This window comes from Peromyscus californicus, unplaced genomic scaffold, assembly GCF_007827085.1.
Source record: "Peromyscus californicus insignis strain IS unplaced genomic scaffold, ASM782708v3 Scaffold_10__1_contigs__length_136768540, whole genome shotgun sequence".
NCBI lineage: Eukaryota > Metazoa > Chordata > Mammalia > Rodentia > Cricetidae > Peromyscus > Peromyscus californicus.
Genome location: NW_026294391.1, coordinates 29864244 through 29883194, shown reverse-complemented (window position 1 = coordinate 29883194; position 18951 = coordinate 29864244). Strand labels below are relative to the sequence as shown.

The window sequence follows — 18951 nt, the reverse complement described above, 5'->3', positions numbered from 1 at the left end:
CAGATTTTTAAAAACCAAAAATGATAGAATTCATAAAGAATAAGTAGGAGCCATGCACGGTGGTGTATGCCTACAATCTCAGCATTTGGGTGTGAGATAGAGGCAGGGGTAAGAGGAATTCAAGACCATCCTTGACAATATACTGAGACCAAGGCCATCCTAAGAAACACAAGGCCCCTCAAAAAAAGAAGAAGAAACAAAGGAACGAAGAAAAATAAGAATAAAGGAAAGAAAGGGAGGCAAGGAGGGAGAGAGACAGCTCAAAACCAAGAAACTAATGTACTAATAATAGGCAGCCCATGTTGGGGGGGGACAGATGGAGAAGAAATAATTCAAATAATACTAAAAGGAATTTTCTATGGCTAAAAGACTTCAGGAGTTAGAGTGACAGCTCGGTGGTTAAGAGAGCTTGTCTTTCTTGCAGAGGATCCAGCACCCATATTGGGTGTCTCAAACCACCTGTAACCCCAGAGGAAGAGAATCCAATGCCTTCTTCTGGCCTTTATAGGTGCCCATATTCATGTGCATGCACACATGTGTGCAGAAATACAAACACATAAACTAAAAATACAATTTTAAAAGGAAATTTCAGTTTGATGTTTGAAAGAGCTCATTACTCTTAGGCATAATGAGGGAGAAATTCCATTACCTGTTAAAGGTCTTAGAAGATGCCAGAATAAAATAACAAAGGGAAAAGAAAGAATAAGCCTGGTATCACACTTATCATTTGAAGTAGAGGAAGGCAGAAGATGTAGAATAAAAATCTATACATTAAAGAGAAAAAGGAGACTAAGAGACAAGAATTCTATATCAACAAAGACATCATTAACATCTAAGAATAGCAGAAAATACTTACACAGATATGTGAGGGTTCAAAGGTTCTTCAGGGTAGAAGAAAAATATGCAGTGGTTTAGTACCACAAAAACAATGAGTATGTATACATGTATACCAAGCACAGTTTCAGGTGTGAGGAACAAACACGTTGATAATACAAAGCCACAGTATTCAATGAGGTTGCACTCAGAAAGATAGCCCTCATATGTTTCACAATGGAAAGCACTCAACAAAATACTGTAACCAAGTTACAATACAACTAAAATGTCTTCAAGCCAGGGAAAGATTAAGAGGAAAGAGTACTGTTGTGGAATAAACTTTTTGTACACATGAAGATGTGTCTTTGCCAAAGTGCTTTGTGATTGGTTTAATAAAGAGCTAAACAGCCCATAGCTAGATAGGAAAAGAGGTTAGGAGGGACTTCTGGGGACAGAGAGGTCTCAGAAGAAGAAAGGCAGAGTCACCAGTTGAATGCAAAGGAAGAAGGACATGTAGGAGGAGAGGTAAAAGCTACAAGCCACATGGCAGCACATAAATTAATAGAAATGGGTTAATTTAAATTATATGAGCTAGTTAGAAACAAGCCTAAGCTAAGGCTGAGTTTTCATAATTAATAAGAAGTCTCTGTGTGGCTATATGGGAGCTGGCAGGCAGGACTAAGAAAGACTTGTTACACATGGCGCCCAATGTCTGGCACATATAGCCATATAAGGCCTAACAAACATTAAAAAAAAAGTTCAGAACACAGAGTCAAATGAGGCTTCCTGGTGACAGGTCTCTTGGGTAGGCTTGGCGTACAAAGATGTAGCTACCGGCCACTGCCTGGGGGCTGGAGCTAGCTGTCAGCACCACGTGCTAAGCTGAGCTGCGCAGCAGCTGACATGACAGTTTAAGATTTGTCTTACTTGGTCAGAGAACACTGAAGACAGATCCAGATGGAAAAAACCTCTAAACAGGTTACCGTGTGTTTAAAAAATGTGCTTAGGCTTAAAAAAGAAAAGGAAATGGGTATAGAGAGTCATATAAAAATAGTTCATAAATAATAAGATAAAGTCTTTAAAGAGAGAATAAAATAATATAAAAAGGATAAGCCAAATAACGATGGAAAATACCATATTGGGTCTCTGATGGGTATTGAAGATTAGATAGTTATAGTTTTCCTTGTTATCAAATCCAGAAAAGAAACTTACATAAAAGATACAAAGTTTATAAGGTTGAGAGACATAAAAGCTTAAATTGTTTATCTAAGAAAATGTTTTGAGGTCTAAAAAGATAGTTTTAAGATGGTAAGACAAGCTATGATAGAAAATGTTTTAGGCATAAAACTTTAAATTCATCAAGATAAGATAGATAATACAGTATTTTCTCTGAATTTGCAAAATGCAAATGGACTGGACATTATAGATGTAATTCTTATCTCATAATTTTTCTTATTGTATATGGTTTTACTATGTTAGAGTTAAAAACCTTTCTTTTTTAGACAAAAAAGGGGGAAATGTTGTGGAATAATCATTTTTGTACACTGTGAAGATGTGTCTTTGCCAAAGTGCCTTCTAATTGGTTTAGTAAAGAGCTGAATGGCCAATATCTAGGCAGGGAAAAAGGTTAGATGGGACTTCTGGGGACAAAGAGGTCTTGAGAGAAGAAGAAAGGTGGAATTGCCAGCCAGACATGGAAGAAACAGGATGGGCAAAATGGAGATGAAGTAACAAACACGTTGGAGAACACAGATTAAAAAATATGGATTAATTAAGTTATAAGAGTTAGTTAGAAACAAGCCTAAGCTAAGGCTGAGCTTTCATAATTAATAATAAGTCTCCATGTCATTTTTGTGAGGTAGTGGCCCAAAGAAAAAATCTGTCTACAGAATACAACTATGAACAGTTAGCATTCAAATATATTATTAAACGTAAGTCAATATGAAATTATCAAACTTGCATTTAATTACTAAGCAAGAATTCTAGAAACAGAGGAGGAAATTGTTTAAAATTACAAATACATTATTCAGATTCAATAGACAGAAATTAAAGTTCAGAATCTCAAAAATGGGGCTGGAGATGTAGACTGCTAGCTTAGCATGTGTCTTAAGGTTTTCTATTGCTGTGAAGAGACACCATGACTACAGCAACTCTTATAAAGGTAACATGTAACTGGGGTGGCTCGATTACAGTTTCAGAGGTTCAGTCCGTTATCATCATGACGAGGAGCATGATGGCATGCAGGTAGATGTGGTGCTGGAGCTGAGAGTGCTACATCTTGCAGGCAATAAAAAGTCGACTAATAGTCACACTGAGGGAAGTTTGAGCAAAAGAGACCTTAAAGTCCACCCCCCACAGTGACACACTTCCTTAACAAGGCCACATCTCCTAATAGTGCCACTCTCTTTGGGGGCCATTTTCTTTCAAACCACCACAGCACGCCTGAAGTCCCTAGTACCACACAATACTGAGCATGATGGCAGTCACCTGGAATTTCAGCACTTGAGAAATGGAGACAAAGGAATCAGATATTCAAAGTCATCCTCAGCTACAAAGAGAGTTTAACACCAGCCTAGGCCATATAACATGAGACTTAGTCTCAAAAATAAATAAATAAATAGCTAGCTAGCTAGATAGATAGATAAATGACTAAATAAATAAGTAAATGCATAAGAAGTGAATGATTTACCCAGTAAAAGAGAATCATGGTGTACTTTCTAGTTTTATATCAACTTAACACAAGCTAGAGTTATCAGAGAGAAGGGAGCCTCAATTGAGAAAATACTTTTATGAATTCAGACTATAAGCAAGCCTGTGAAGCATTTTCTTCATTAGTGATTGATGTGGGAGGGCTCAGCCCATTGTGGATGGTGCCATCCCTGGACTGGTGGTCCTGGGTTTTATAAGAAAGCAGACTGAGCAAGCCATTAGGAATAAGCATGTACCAGCCCTTCACAGCCTCTACATCAGTTCCTGTCTGCAGGTTCCTACCCTGCTGAGTTCCTGTCCTGACTTCCTTCAGTGGTGGACAGTGCTGTGGAAGCATAAGGCAAACCAAAACCAAAACCAAAACCAAAGCCAAACAAACAAAAAACATTCCTTCCAACTTGCTTTTGTTTGTGGTGTTTTATCACAGCAATAGTAACCCTAAGTAAGAAAGATGGTGTAAAAATAAATGTTTAACTATTTAATAAATACACACAATGTATTAGAAACATCAAGAATAGGAAGGAAATAAAAATAAATGGGAAAAAGTTAAATTTCCAAAGACAATTTTAGAAATTAGTTTTTAAAGTCCAAATATAATAATAATACAAAAGAAAATCATCAAAACAACATAAAGAAAAAACAAAACAAAGCAAAATAAATGGGAAAGAAAAATAGAAGGAAAAATTCAAACATGTAAATGAGTTAAATTTTCACATTAAAATATGAAAGTTATGTTAAAAAAACTCAGGTAAATATTACTTCTGAAAAATATATACATATTAGGTTAGAGAAGATTAAAAACAGGTAGCTATAACAAAGAGAAGATAAAAATGGAAATATTATCAGGAGACAAAATAGAATTTAAGATTAAAATGTTAACTGGGTGCTGTATCATAACATGTATAATCCTAGTATTGGAGAAGTAGAAACAGAAGGATCACAAGTGTTAGGCTAACTCAAGCTACAGAACAGGTTCAAGGTCAGCCTGAGTGACAGTGAGACTTTGACTCAAAAGCAGGTGATGGTGGTAATGTGCCTTTGTGGTAGAATACTTGCCTAACACACAGAAGGCTTGGGCATGACCCCTAGCACCCTAAAAATTAAAGTGTTTAACAAAATCATAAAGTTTCATTATAACAGGATAAAAAGCACTTCATAAACAATATACACTTTTTGAACTTGTAATCAATATTCAAAGAAGGAATATTTGTTTCATATTCTAACCACAAGTGCAAAAATAAATTGTTTAACAATACAAAGGTAGCGAATATTTGTGTTTAATTATTGCTTTAAAAAAACCTTCATAAATTCTTGACACTCTTTTTTTAAAAGGTAAAGTCTAATTTTCTTTCCCTTGAGTGAGACAGACTTAATGACATGCTTCTAATAAACAGAAAAAAACATAGACGTGATTATGTGAAACTTTAGAGACTTAAATCATAGAAGACAGTGCAGCTTCCTCTTTCTGTCTCTTAGATTGCGCACTTTGGGGAAAACCAACTGCTATTGTCACGAGAATGTTCAGCCAGCCTTCTAGAGGGGCCAATGAGTTTAGGAAGGAAATGAAATGCTGCACCTAGAGCCGTATGAGTTAGCCATCTCTTTCTGTACTTTTAAAAGATTTAAAGATTTATTTTGTGCGTAAGAGTGCTTGTCTGTACACACACACACACACACACACACACACACACACACACACACACACACACACCATGTGTGTACAGTGCTCTCAGAGGCCAAAAGAAGCCCTGAACTGGAGTTAAAATGGTTGTGCAGGGCCATGTGGGTGCTGGGAACCAAACATGGGTCTTGTGCAGGAGGAGTGCTCTTAACCACTGTGTTTTCTCTCTAGCCCTGAGGTAGTCTTCTTGAAAATAGGCTCTTTTGATCCAGTCAGTCTCTCAGATGACCACAGCCCTGGACAATAGCTTACCTAGAATCCCATGAGAACTCCTGAGTCAGAATCATGCAGCTAAGCTGCACCCAAATTTCAGACCCACATAAACTCTTAGATACTAAATTTTGTCATTTCAAGGCACTAAGTACAAAGGTGACTATTTATTGTAATATATAATACACATACTTAGGCAACTAAAATAGAAAAGATACACAAATTGAAAAAACAATAAACTTTAATAGATATATAGAAAATTTTACAAATACAGTATAATTAATTTTTCAGATGCCCATGCAAACTTGGTGAAAATTAACTTTATACTTGGCCTAAAAGAAATCCTTAATAAATTCAAACTGAAAAATATCTCACAGGGCATTTTCTTATATCACAATCCAATAATATTTGGAAGAAATAATAATACAATGTGACTAGAAAAATTCTTGCTCCATGAATTGATTCTTAGAAATTAATGGTTGTATTCTTGATAAGCAGTGGCTCAAAGAAAAAAAATAAAGCAAGACTCAAGTTTCACATGAGGGCTGAGGAGAAGGCTCAGTGAGTAAACTAGTTATTAGGCAAGCAGGAGGGCCTGAATTCAGATTCCCAGAACTCACAATAAAGATAGGTGTGCTGGTACATGTGTGTAACCACAACACTAGGGGACGGAGACAAGTGGATCCTAGGACTCAATGGTTATCCAGTCTAGCCAACACGAGAAGCATCAAGTACTTTGAAAGACCCTGTCTCAAAATATCACGTGGAATGTGATGAAGGAAGACACTGATGTCAACCTCTAGCCTCCATATATGCTAGCAGAAGTGAGCACATACACACACACACACACACACACACACACACACACACACACACACACACACCCATACATGCATGCATGCTTGCACAGACACCACTACCACTTCCCCACTTCCACAATTAAAAAAAATAAGAAATCTTAAATGTATACTGACCTAACTGTTAAGCCTCTCAAGACAATGGCTTCAAGAAAGGCAAGATTTATTTGGATATATTTCTGTCTTGCTTGTTCAGGATTAGTCAAATTACTTTGCACAATCTAAGTTAGAACACATTTTAGTCTCCAAATAATAAAGGAACTAAGTCTCCTTAGTTACATGAGTCTCTAGGCTCCTGCTACTGAGAGCTCTCTCAGTTCCTTTCAAATGAGCAAAACTTCTTCACGCAGTTCCAGTAAACTCAGATTTGCGCTGTAGCTAATAAATAACACATCACTCATGACATGGAGATTAAGCTAAGAATTACAGAAAACTCAGGGTAACTATAGTTTTGAAAAGCACTCAGATGATCTGCAAGGGAAAAAAAGAAGCAGAACATAATTAACTTAAATAGACACACACAACAGATGAGGTATTTTTCTATATTCTCGCTTACTTCCTACCGAAGCATTTGATAATAGACATCTGGAGGTTATTTCAACATATCTGGACATACCCTAAAGCATATCAAACGACAACGTCTGGACTTTAACTCCATAATATTGCAACTTTCATTTTTCCAACCTTGATTTTCAAGATCTACTCTTCTCAAAAAGGAAACGACTTTATCCCAGTGGCAGCATGAAGTATCCCAGCGATGGGAATAAAGGGTTTGATTACCTTCACAGTGGGAAAGCTATGGGCACGGGCTGAGGTGGAGGAGTGTGGGGAAGAAAGGAAGAAAAGTGAAACAAGACAGCCTGGAACCCAACAAACAGCATCAGTATGCTACCCACAGGGTTAAGAGTTAATTAGCTGCTCTGTGGTCACGGCCAGCTCCTTTTCAGCTTCAGGAGCACCACTCTCAGCACCAATTTAACAAACTAACTCACTAATACTTGATTTACAGTTTCAAGCTTTCCATTCAGTGAGGGAAAATGTCTTATAATGTTCGCAAGACTGAGGCTCTAAATGAAGTATTTCAAATTGGTCACTCCAATTAAGCAAAAGTGGCTGATTAGACTTAACCTTTTCAGAAAATAAAATCTAAAAACATGACCTAACTAATGATATGTAAATTGCTTCACTTGATGATAAAATTACATTTGAAGACATATAAAGTGGAGGTGCCCTTTTAGCAAAGGTCTGTTGTGGTTAGGAGTATGGTATCTAGAGGGGAAAAATTCTTTCCCAAGCCAGATGGGATTGTGTGAGCTGAGAATATCTCAATATTAAAGTGCTAAATGACAAAAAATTTAAGGATAGTCAAATACTAAACAAACAAACAAACAAAAACCTAAGAACAATTCCTCAAAAGCAATCATTGGTCTGAAATTGCAGTATAACACATGAAACTATATAACAAAGTCTTCCCTACCCTTCAAGAATTTCCTTCATGATTTGGGCCCTTACTTAATGATTAAACTTCCTTAAAAGGTTTGTCAAAACCACTATCCCTTAACCCAGGCATTGTAGTACATCCCTGTAATCCCACAAGTATTCAGAATGCTAAAGGATAAAGATTTTGAGTTCAAGGCTAGCCTGAGCTGTATAGTGACATTGTCTCAAGAAAAAATAAAATGATAAATCAGGCGAGATGCTGCACACCTGGAATCCCAGCATTTGGGAAGTTGAGGGAGGAGGATTGCTACAAGTTGGAGATCAAACTTTGGTCCACAGCAAGATCTTGTCTCAAACACAAAAACTAGCCACTTCATCCAGGAAGTCTTCAGTGAAGTTAGTGTCCCGCCAATATGCTCCTTTAGAACTTCAAATTTATCCCAATCATAATACACCTTCTCTCAATTATTTTTTGTTCCTTATGGTCCCCACCTCCATATCTATGCTAGGAACTGATCGCAGGGTATCATGTCTTTTTTATTAATCAAATTTCCCACTAAACTCTGTCAAGGCAATAATTTCCTCTTAGTCATACTATGTTGCCAAGTTTTAGCATATTATCTCCTATATAACTGGTATTTAATAGGTATGAAATGAGTGAACCCTATAGTCCATCTTAGGATGTTGCTCTAGTTTGTGCATGATGCTTATGCCTTCAGCACCACAGAGACCAAATAAAAAGTGAATAAATTAGTGAAAAGATTCATTTTTTGCACATGATCAGATAGAATGTTAAAAGTTTTGACCCTGAAATCCCACTACTTAAGAGGATGAGGCTGGAAGATCACAGTTTAAGGCATGTCTGGGCTTTGGAGTGAGTCTAATGTCTCAAACATTTTTTTAAAAAAGGAACAAAGGATTGAGGATATAGCTCAGTGGGAGTGTCTGCCTAGCATGTGGGAGGCTCTAGGTTCAATCCCTAGCATTGTAAAACAAAGTCTTGAGCCAAACCAACCACTTGGAAGGGAAAAGTAAACTGATAAGGAATTTCAGTAATGCTGCTGTCTGTCAGACTCGGTTGACCTGGAACAAACCTGAGCATAGAGCCTTGCTCATATCATAAGTTACAGAGGAGCTGATGAGGAAGAAAGGTTATAGCAAAATGCCAACTGAGAGGTGAATAAGAATTTTTCATTAAAGCAAAGCTTCTGGTTTCTTTAGGGTTGATGGAGAAGAATATTTTGGCCAAAGGAAGACAAAAACATCAGGTATTTCTAGCTTTAAAATTTTCCAACAGGATACAGTTGAGCAAACTGTTCTGCAAAATTCAAAATTTGTTTCCCTTAAAGCATAATAATGAAATCAACATAAGTTAAAGTATGACCACTAGCTAGCTCTAAACAAGCTTTGGAGATCAGGGTTCACATCAACATGACTCAACCCATAGCTCCTGCCAATTAGCTGGAGTGAATTATTGCACTGGACAGGGATTCAGTGAACTGTTGTTGCACTGACTGAGAACAAAACATTGCAGTGAGAATCAGAGCCCATCACGGAAATCCTACCATGCCCTGAAGGGATCACTTAGCTCCTAGCTGTGCACCTGCTACAACCCTGAGTAGAAAACCTTTGTATCTGATGTCACAATAATATTCATTCATACTGTAAGCATTGTTTATATTCATTATCCAGGTCATGGAAACTGACTCCTTTAAAAGTTAAAATAGTTTGTGAGTTACTTTAACCTTCTTGGAATTTGGAAAATGTGTCATTTGTTCATTTGCTTAACAGACTATATGCCACACAACCTGAAAATTTCTTCGTCACACAGGCTATTGATCTAAACATGCCCTCGGGTGCTTCTGCAAAGTCTAACATGCTTCCTAATATTACTCAGTTCGTGGTAATATTGTTTTTATAATTACACACCTCCTCTCACCATAAGGAAGCATGTTCACTTTCTGTTGCTGCCATTGTAGCTGACTTGTGCCTCATCTCTTCCTACTGACCAATCGCATGTGGGGTGAGTAGCAAGATAGGCAAATTTATGTGGACCTTGTGTGAGAAAATGTTTCTGTGATATATGATTAATGATCTTTGAGTTAGGGCCTATGGCCTGTCCTATGAATAGTCAAACGGATTCATGACTATTTCAAGAGGTCAAAAGATTAGATTTGAACCCAGTCCTCCATTTGAAACCACATGAGTGACAGCAAAGAAAGGAACACAGTTGTAAGTTTGACAGCCTGAGAGGTGAGGTATCCTTTTTCTCATATGGAAACACAGTTTCTAGAACAGTTTGTATTCTTGGTTTTAGGTAGGACCACCCTCATGCCAAGTGTTACCATTCTGCATTCAAATTACAGACCAAAATGAGACAGAAAGGGCCAAAATGCTGACTTTTGGAAATCAGAGAGTGCTTCTTTGCATGTGTCTTTTGTCCTGACTCTTCACTTCACTGTCTTTATCTCAGTACTCAGTTGGCATAGGCTGAGGCCCTATAACATCATCATAAGGTCTTCCTGCCATTTCTTCTCTCAGATACCATTAAACTGCATCTTCTCAGGAATTTTCCCCACTACAATAAAAAAACTTTATTCAATTAGTATAAATGCTTTTCAAATAATAATATGAGGCTTGGCATGGTGGCATATGTCTCTAATCTCAGCACTCAGAGGCAGAGGCAGGATCTCTGTGAGTTCAAAGGCAGCCTGGTCTACAGAGTGAGTTCCAAACCAACCAATGCAACATAGTGAGACCCTGTCTCAAAACAACAACAACAATAATAATAATAAGCTGAGCATGGTGAGTCAGATCTGTAATCTTAGCATTCAAAGTAGAATCATCCTGAGTTTTAGGGAAGCCTGGGCTCATTAAGGGCAGCCTGGGTTACAAAGCAAGATCCTGTCTCAAAAACTGAAACTGTACACACACACACACACACACACACACACACACACACACACACACACACACACACACACACACACACACACACGAATGTAAGGTTTCAGCACTTTTTCTTGTGCCATTGTTAAAAATACTAATGATATTAGTGCCGAACTCCCTTGCCCTCACTACCTTATCATAGTTACTCCTGACTTCCTTTTAAAAGTTTTAAAAGGTTATTATTTCTTTTAAAAAATTTTCTTCCTTTTAAAAGGTTATTATTTTATATGCTTCAGATATATAACATGATGTTATAGGCTACATACAAAGACTAAAAAAGGAACCACAGTGAAGGAAATCAACATACCTATCGTCTCACATAGCTACTCATTTTTTTTGGCACTCACCACTAAAATAAACTCATTTAGCATGAATATCAGACAGAGTAAGTAACTGAGCACAGTAGGTTCACATCTTGGATCATAAAACCAAAACAGGTGTGACCAAGAAATGCACGCGAGGGAAGTTTGCTCCCTGTGGTAGTAGGTAAGGGAACAGCAGACATCCTCTTCCAGTGAAACATCCTCTTCCAGTGAAAGCAGCATAGGGGTTTTACATGGGAAATCTCTGTAAGGGTGGGCATGTTCCTGGAACACTCACTCAGGGAGTACATTTCTGAGCATGTTCAGTTTAAGAAGGAAAAAGAGTGGACACATTTTTCAGCATGCTCAGCTCAGGGTTATGAAGAACACATTTCAAAGGTTAAAATGGTAGACAGGGACACTTTTGGGTATGCTTAGCTTGTCTTATAAAGATGGCAGAAAGGAAAGCATCTGGGCATACTTACTTCCCATATATGATTTTAGCTGCAGAAGGAAAAGGACACTTGGAAAATGCATTAATACAGGAGTTTGTCCCTAAAAGCACCTACCTCATAACTCAGCAGCCAATAAATACAATTTGATTAATATAGTCCTCATGTTGGACATAGATCTCTTTGCAGTTTCTTCAAAGGGAAACCTCGACATCGTCAATGGTCCTTCCCTCTACTCTCCATTAAGTCAGGCAAGTGATGTAGATGGTTCGTTCCAGGCCCAATCTGCATTTTACCTTCTCACCTTGAGCTTGGCAAAATTCTAACCCAGGGCTCTTATATATCACTCCAAAATGTCCCCCAATCCACACTTCCTTCTCCGTTTCTTCAGGGCCTCTAATCTCCATTCCCTGAATAATGTCACTGGAGAACTCTTGAGATGTTTCTTGCTTCCATGTGAATGCTATATTTTCACCTTGAGTTCCTTTTATGCTTCTTACCGCCCACCGCCTCCTGTTCAGTCTTTACATTAGCACCTTCCAGTTTTATATGTTCCATGTCACTTTGCCAGTGCAATTAAAGAATGGTATCAGAATACTCTGTTCTGACCTCTCTGCTCCAGGACTCAGTGACTGATCACACCCCAATACCTTCGGCTCCCCCTTGAAAACGGTTCTTTTCCAAATGCCTTGGAATTTAGAGACCACTTCCCCATCTAACGTGCTCAACCATTTTCCTTTTTATGTATTTTCTAAAGTCTCTAGGTAAAGACTTGCCAGATAGTTTTGGTTATTGCCAGATAGATAGTTTTGGTTATTGCTTTCCATATCCCCATCCTCAGATCATACTTTGGGACATTTAGTATGGGGTATTATGGTAAGTCAGGGAAATATTCCTCACATTGGGCAACCTGAGACTTCCCTTTACCACTCCATCCGTCATCTCCTACACCTTTCCAATCTGGCCAGGGGTATCCCCATATCATAGTAAATAAGCTCCCTCTAATTCACCTCATCCAGAAAGAATTCTCTCCACAATGTGGGCCTCCTTTAAGGATGCTGCTGGACCCCTGACTCCAGCATCACTCTGAAAGGAAAGAACCCATTTTCTGCAAGGATAAACACTTCAGGGTCAGGGTAGAGGAAGGTCTAACACTTTGCATGCCTCCTTTCAAACCCAGAACCTTTGACGAAATCTCTTGCTCAGCTCCTCAGCTCCTCCGCTCTAGCTAGGTCTATGGGGCCAACTCATTCAACACATATTTTTTGACTGGTGTTTGCCCTCCTTGTTGCCACCGATATTCTTTTACTCATCCTTGAAGCTTGCCTTCTGATTCTACCTCATATCACCTGGGAATATTGCTCCTGCAATTTCCCACCCATCCTGCTTCCTAAGGCCCTTCCAGCTACTCCCTGAACCTAGTGAGCATTCTAATCCTTCAATACTCCCATTCCTCCCACACTGGTCTCTTCTGCTGTGGGATGGTCTGTATGTCAAATGTGTTGTTGATTGGTCAATGAATAAATCGCTGATTGGCAGTGGCCAGGCAGGAAGTATAGGCGGGACTAACAGAGAGGAGAACTGAGAGAACAGAAAGCTGGGTGAGGGAGACACTGCCAGCCGCCATCAGGACAAAGAAGATGTAAAGTACCGGTAAGCCACAAGCCACGTGGCAAGGTATAGATTAATGGAAATGGATTAATTTAAGCTGTAAGAACAGTTAGCAAGAAGCCTGCCACGGCCATACAGTTTGTAACCAATATAAGTCTCTGTGTTTACTTGTTCTGGTCTGAATGGCTGTGGGACTGACAGGTGAGAGAGATTTGTCCTGACTGTGGGCCAGGCAGGAAAACTCTAGCTACACTCTTCCTTCCTTCCCTAGCTTGACTCCTATGGCTGACATCCAGAAGTTCTCTTTACTAACTCCCTCAGTTCCTTACTAGTAAGCCTTTGTCTGAAATTCCTATACCACCAACTGCCTAGGGAGCTTCCAACTTCCTATCAACACCCTCCTTGCTTAGGCTGCTGGAAGTCTCATCCAAATCTGCTCCAAAGTGCCAGATCCATTGACCTACTTCTAGTTTGGCCTATCCCATTTTCTTCCAAGTTGCCATTATGGATGAATAAAACAAAAGATTGCACTTCTGTTATAATGTAGTTCTTTAAAAATGCTGCTGGGTGAGTCAGGCATGGTGGCATGTGCCTTTAATCCCAGCACTCAGGAGGCAAAGGCAGGCAGATCTCTGTGAGTTTGAGGCCAACCTGGTCTACAAAGAGAGTCCAAGGACAGCTAGGGCTGTTACATAAAGAAACCCTGTCTTAAAAAAACAGTAAAATTGCTAGTGTGTGTGTGTGTGTGTGTGAGAGAGAGAGAGAGAGAGAGACAGACAGACAGACAGACAGACAGAGACAGAGACACAGACAGAGAAGCAGAGAGAGACAGAGAGAGAACATGAACTTGAAGTTGAGTTGGTAGGGACATGGGGAGGATCTAGGAGAAGTTGGGAGAAGGGAAAGAATATGATCAGAATATATTATATGAAAAATTTAAATAAAAATATAATAAATAAGTATTAAAAAAAATAAAAATGTTCTTGGATAATTCCATTATTGTATCCATAAGATATTGTATGGAATGGAAGCCCAAGATAATATGGAAGCTAAAAAATTAATTGTGGTTAATCTTGCTAGTCACGAGGATAACATAGGTGAATAATAAATGCATCAAACAAAAGAGACATTTAGAAGAGCAGTGTTAAAAGGTAGTCCTGGAGTCCCATGAACAATTTTCTAGATGTCATCATTCTAGAAGCAAACATTCAGGTAGCAACTGTTGGCTCGGAGAGAAGAGTGAATCCAGTCAAAGGGATCCAGATCTACTCCATGCCAGCCACACTATGTTATACCCTCCGTGAAAAAGATGACACACCCGCTGAGCCACTGAACTCAGAGCTGATGAATCGAGGGAGAAAAGACAGCAATTTGAAACTTACTAAAGGAATCTCTTTTCACACATAATTAGTGTGCAATCAAGGAGAAGACTCATTATGCGATGTGTTAATTTCCAAGCAAAATAAAACAGACTGCATTCCTCTTCATCCTGTACCACTTCAACTTCTATGGCATAATAAAGGTACACATTCCAACTGATACACAGATAGCCACAATGTTGAACAAAGAATCTAATTACATTTTTTAGCAAATCTCTGAGATGTGTGAAAAAAATCAAAAGACATGTCTCTACAAATCTTTGAGCTTCTAAGTTTAAAAAAACTGTTACATTACATTTATATTTGTGTGTACAGGCATGCATACAACAAAACTAATATTGTTATATGCCCTAGGACTGCCCTCACTCACCAAAAGCACAAATAGTTAGGAAAGCAATCATTTACCTTATAGAAGATCAACAAAAGATCATCCAATTTCCCATGCAAATCACCTGGAATACAAATGAAAAAATCATTATTCAGTAGGCACCAAGATGTAAAGCTTACTTTGTTATGGAATTTTAAATCTCAAATACCCCAAGTATTCTAATGGGATTGGGTTTCCACCTTAAGTCGATGATGCTAATTCAATATGCAGCTTGCTTCCATGGACTCTTTCTTTCCCTCCTCTGGTGCCTAGAGGGGTGGGGGCAGCATCTGGAAATCTGGAACTGTTTGCTCCAGCCATTTATGTAGGCCTTCATTTATTCTGAGCTAAACTCTATACTAAGAATTTTATGTTTATTTTCTTGTTCAATCTTCAACAACCATTCTATGAGATGAGTAATATTGTCATCATTCTTATATTCCAAAGGAGGCTCAGAGTAGTTACGAAACTTATCCAGTCACCCAGCCACCAAAATCAGAGCTAGAATTCAAACCCAGCATACTCTCAACTCAAAATTAAAACTCAGAGTGATTTCCACTGTATTGCCTACATTTGAATGCTCAGGGGAGCAGCAAAAGTACTTATCACAGGGAGCATTAACTCCCCAAGGACCTACCATAGACCCTAGGAGATTGCAGGCACTCAATATGTGATATACATTTAATCACTAAATCCATAGCCATTCATTGTTGGGTTTTGCTTTATTTTATTTCTAACTTTAAAAGTTTAAAAATTATGACTAGATAGTTGAGATTCTCTTGATGAGAATAGGAAAAAACAAAATCCAACTAAAGCTATTGAATATATGACTCATTAATTAAAAAATGAGTGGCTATATGAATATTCAACATTTCTATTTGGATAAATAGTTTTAAGTAAAATATCTATCTTTCATAATCTTTTCTCAAAATTTGTTTTCAACTTAATTACCATATAATTTAATTTAGGAACATTTTTCTCAGTTTATTTAAAATCCCACAAACAAGATAAATCAAGTATATGTGACAGAAGACTTGAATTACACCAGAAATAATAAAGTTTAAATCCCACATCACCAGCACTTATTTATAAAATTGTTATAATATTAACAATAAGATAAAGGGTATATTGATGTGTCTGAATACTTAAAGGTCAATACCTTTAGATAGTCTCACTCAGAAAGTTAAACAATTAACTGTTTAATATATTTTGCTAATTATTTTGTTCTAATTTGCATCAGAGTCATTTGACTTTTGAAAATATCAGTATTTCGGCAGTGGAGATGATTCAGTGAGTATAGTGCTTGTTATTCAAGCCTGACAATCTGAGTTCGGATCCCCATCAACCAAGTCAAAAACAAGGTGCATTGGCACCCACCTGTAACCTCAGTGCTGCAGGCAGCAGTGACAGGCAGAGCCCTGGAGCTCACTGGCCAGCTAATCTTGCCAATTAGTGAGCTCCAGTTCATAGAAATACCCTGACTCAAAAAGTGAAGTGGATAGCAATGGAGAAAGACATCCCTCATCAATCTCTGGTCTCCGCATGCATGCACACACATTCCCATGTGCATATGTGTGCACATGCACACATGTATGTGCGAGCACACACACACACACACACACACACACACACCACCACCACCACAAACACCACCACCACTACTATCACCACATGTAGGGAAATTTGAATATGAAGTACTATGATAGCTGGATGCTAAAATATGAAGTTGTTTCAGCATATTAAAAGTTGAGGATCCTTGGTTCAAGTTACAGCAGATGGGAGAAAGGAAAGCTATACAAATATTTTTAGGGACTTAAGATCAATATGCCATGGGAAGGCAGACATAAAGATATTTTCACTGCAAACAACAATGTGAGTACAGAATTGATTATGATTTACAACATGAATTGTAAATTAAACACCAAAACTCCAAGAAGCTAAGGTAGAAGACCATCCGATATTACACAGTGAGTTCCAGGGCAGCGTCAGCAACATAATGAGACACAATCTAAAACACTTTTTTTCTTAAAAATGAAGGGGGACAGAAAAAACTAATTTATGTTAAGGAAATCTACTGGTTCTGGCGTTTTCTTTACCAAAGGTGCTATGCAGAGGGAAAAAAATCTGGAAATAAATGCCCCAAATGTAGGGTCCCTTAAATGAATGGACTTGTCCAGTGTATCTGGTCTCCAGCCCTTTTCGGATGAAGATAAGTGAAAAATAGACAGACAAGTACAAAGGTAGCATTCTCCTTAGTCTGGAATATAGAAGATCTCATTTTTAATCTCAATCCTATCACTGACTAGTTGAGCAAGTTAGGGTACAGGGTACTATATAGAAATGCATTGATGACAACACGTATTTCTCTCTGGGCCTCTATTTCACCCATATGAACAAGATATAGGGGCTGGGAATATAATTCAGTGACACAGTGCTTGCCTAGCATGTGCAAGGCCCTGGGTTTGATCCCTAACGGGAAAAAAATTTAAAAACGTAACTTTCAGTAAAGGAACCAGTATATCTCTGTACAAGATTTTCGGTACTGGGGAATTCTAGGACCTCCATGCCCTCTAACTCATTTCTTCTTCTAGGGTGCAGTGGCACACATCTCTAACCTCAATGTAGCTAGATCTGCAATGGCAACTGGAGGGTTAATGGAAAATGCACAGGAGCGGATCCTAACATCTGGTTTGGACTGTTAAAGTATTTTCTGCTAGAAAACCTAGCCCCTGGCTTCAGAGGCTTCACAGGTTGGCATGGTTTACTGAGCCTTATGACCCATAGTTCTTTATTTCCATCAGAAGCAAAGCCTGCTATGGCTTTGAATAAAAGGTCTCTGTGCTTAGGTATATTATTATCTAGAGAGATCTGGTGGCCTGATAAGGTTGAAATTAAACCATTAGAGACTCTTCAAAAACCAGAGTCAGGCCATGTCATGAAACATACACTGCTACATCAAGTCCCTGTCACCACTGTGAGATGCTGGGAATGGAAAGGGTTTAATTAGATTGTCAAATCCACTTCTACCTGCCAGCATAAGAGAACGTGGGCTAAAAACTGATTTGGAAAATAACAATCACTGTTTTGTAACCTAAAGCCTTAATTAGAAGTTAGGGAATTGCTGTTCCTTCCATGCACCCCACTCGCAGACAGTGTAAGCATGCTGAGCACCAACTGTGATGAATTTCAATGTGTACTGTTTCTTGAAGCAATATCCTGCCAGGCTGGCCTATAAGATAACAAAATCTCAAATCTTGTTATTTAGAAGTACAAGAAACAGATTTTGGGGACATTCCACTCCTTTAAAAGCTGCAAAGACCAGTTGGAAAAATCCAAAACAGCAGCCAAGGGCAGAAAAGAATATAATCTCCACCCAGCCTTGGGTGTTTCTCTTCCCAGTAGAAGTGGCATGCACACAGAGGCCCACCTGGGAAAAGCAACATGGGACGTAGATAATGAGAGCTAGTCAGGGCAAAGAACACTTATTCTACCCATTAGTGGCTTTCCATATTAAAATGCTATCTGCCTTTAGAAAAAGCTACAAGAGTTCTTTAATTTCCCACATAATTAATTCCTGCCAGCTGGTATGCAAAACAAAGACAAGATGGGAACAGTATTATCATGATAGATAATTCTATATTAACATTTTCCCCTTAACACAATCCAATTTCCATAGTTTTCAAGTTAGGCAAATGATGCAGGACCAAGAGGCTCCTAAATATTAATGTGACAACTCTCCTCTGAAACTTACCACAGATTGTTACCTCTTTGCAGGGAAAGGTTTTGATGTGAGTGAAATTCGGCATTTGCTTCAGGACTTTCCTAGCTTCAAATAGCACCTCTAAGACATAATGAGCATGAAGTGTCTGCGAAGGGGAAGCAGAGGAAATAGAGATAATGAACGAGGGAGAAAGACATGACTGTGTAGAAAACTATAAAAATGAAGCATATGAGCACATTTTAGGTCACTGTATTTCAGGATAATCTTTATTCTCAAATAGATTATTCTAACATAGTGTCTAGTATATAAAAAGCCCTCAGGAGATATTTGTAATTAAATAAATGAATGGTTCCTAAAATTATTTATAGTATCATGTTCTTTTTTGACATTATACATTTGTTTAGAATATTTTTGTTTATTTTTGGTTTTTAGATCCCAAGAGGAGAGATGGGGAAAATGA

The 18951-nt window shown here is 38.3% G+C and overlaps 1 protein-coding gene across 1 annotated transcript in view; it reads right to left on the bottom strand.

Moving 5' to 3' along the window:
• The window catches only part of LOC128101041 (serine/threonine-protein phosphatase with EF-hands 1-like), a 110628-nt gene that overhangs the window by 33361 nt on the left and 58316 nt on the right, over positions 1–18951 (bottom strand). Inside the window, 2 exon segments of the mRNA XM_052723792.1 lie at positions 14809–14855; positions 18522–18636. Coding sequence (XP_052579752.1) covers positions 14809–14855; positions 18522–18636 — 162 coding nt within the window.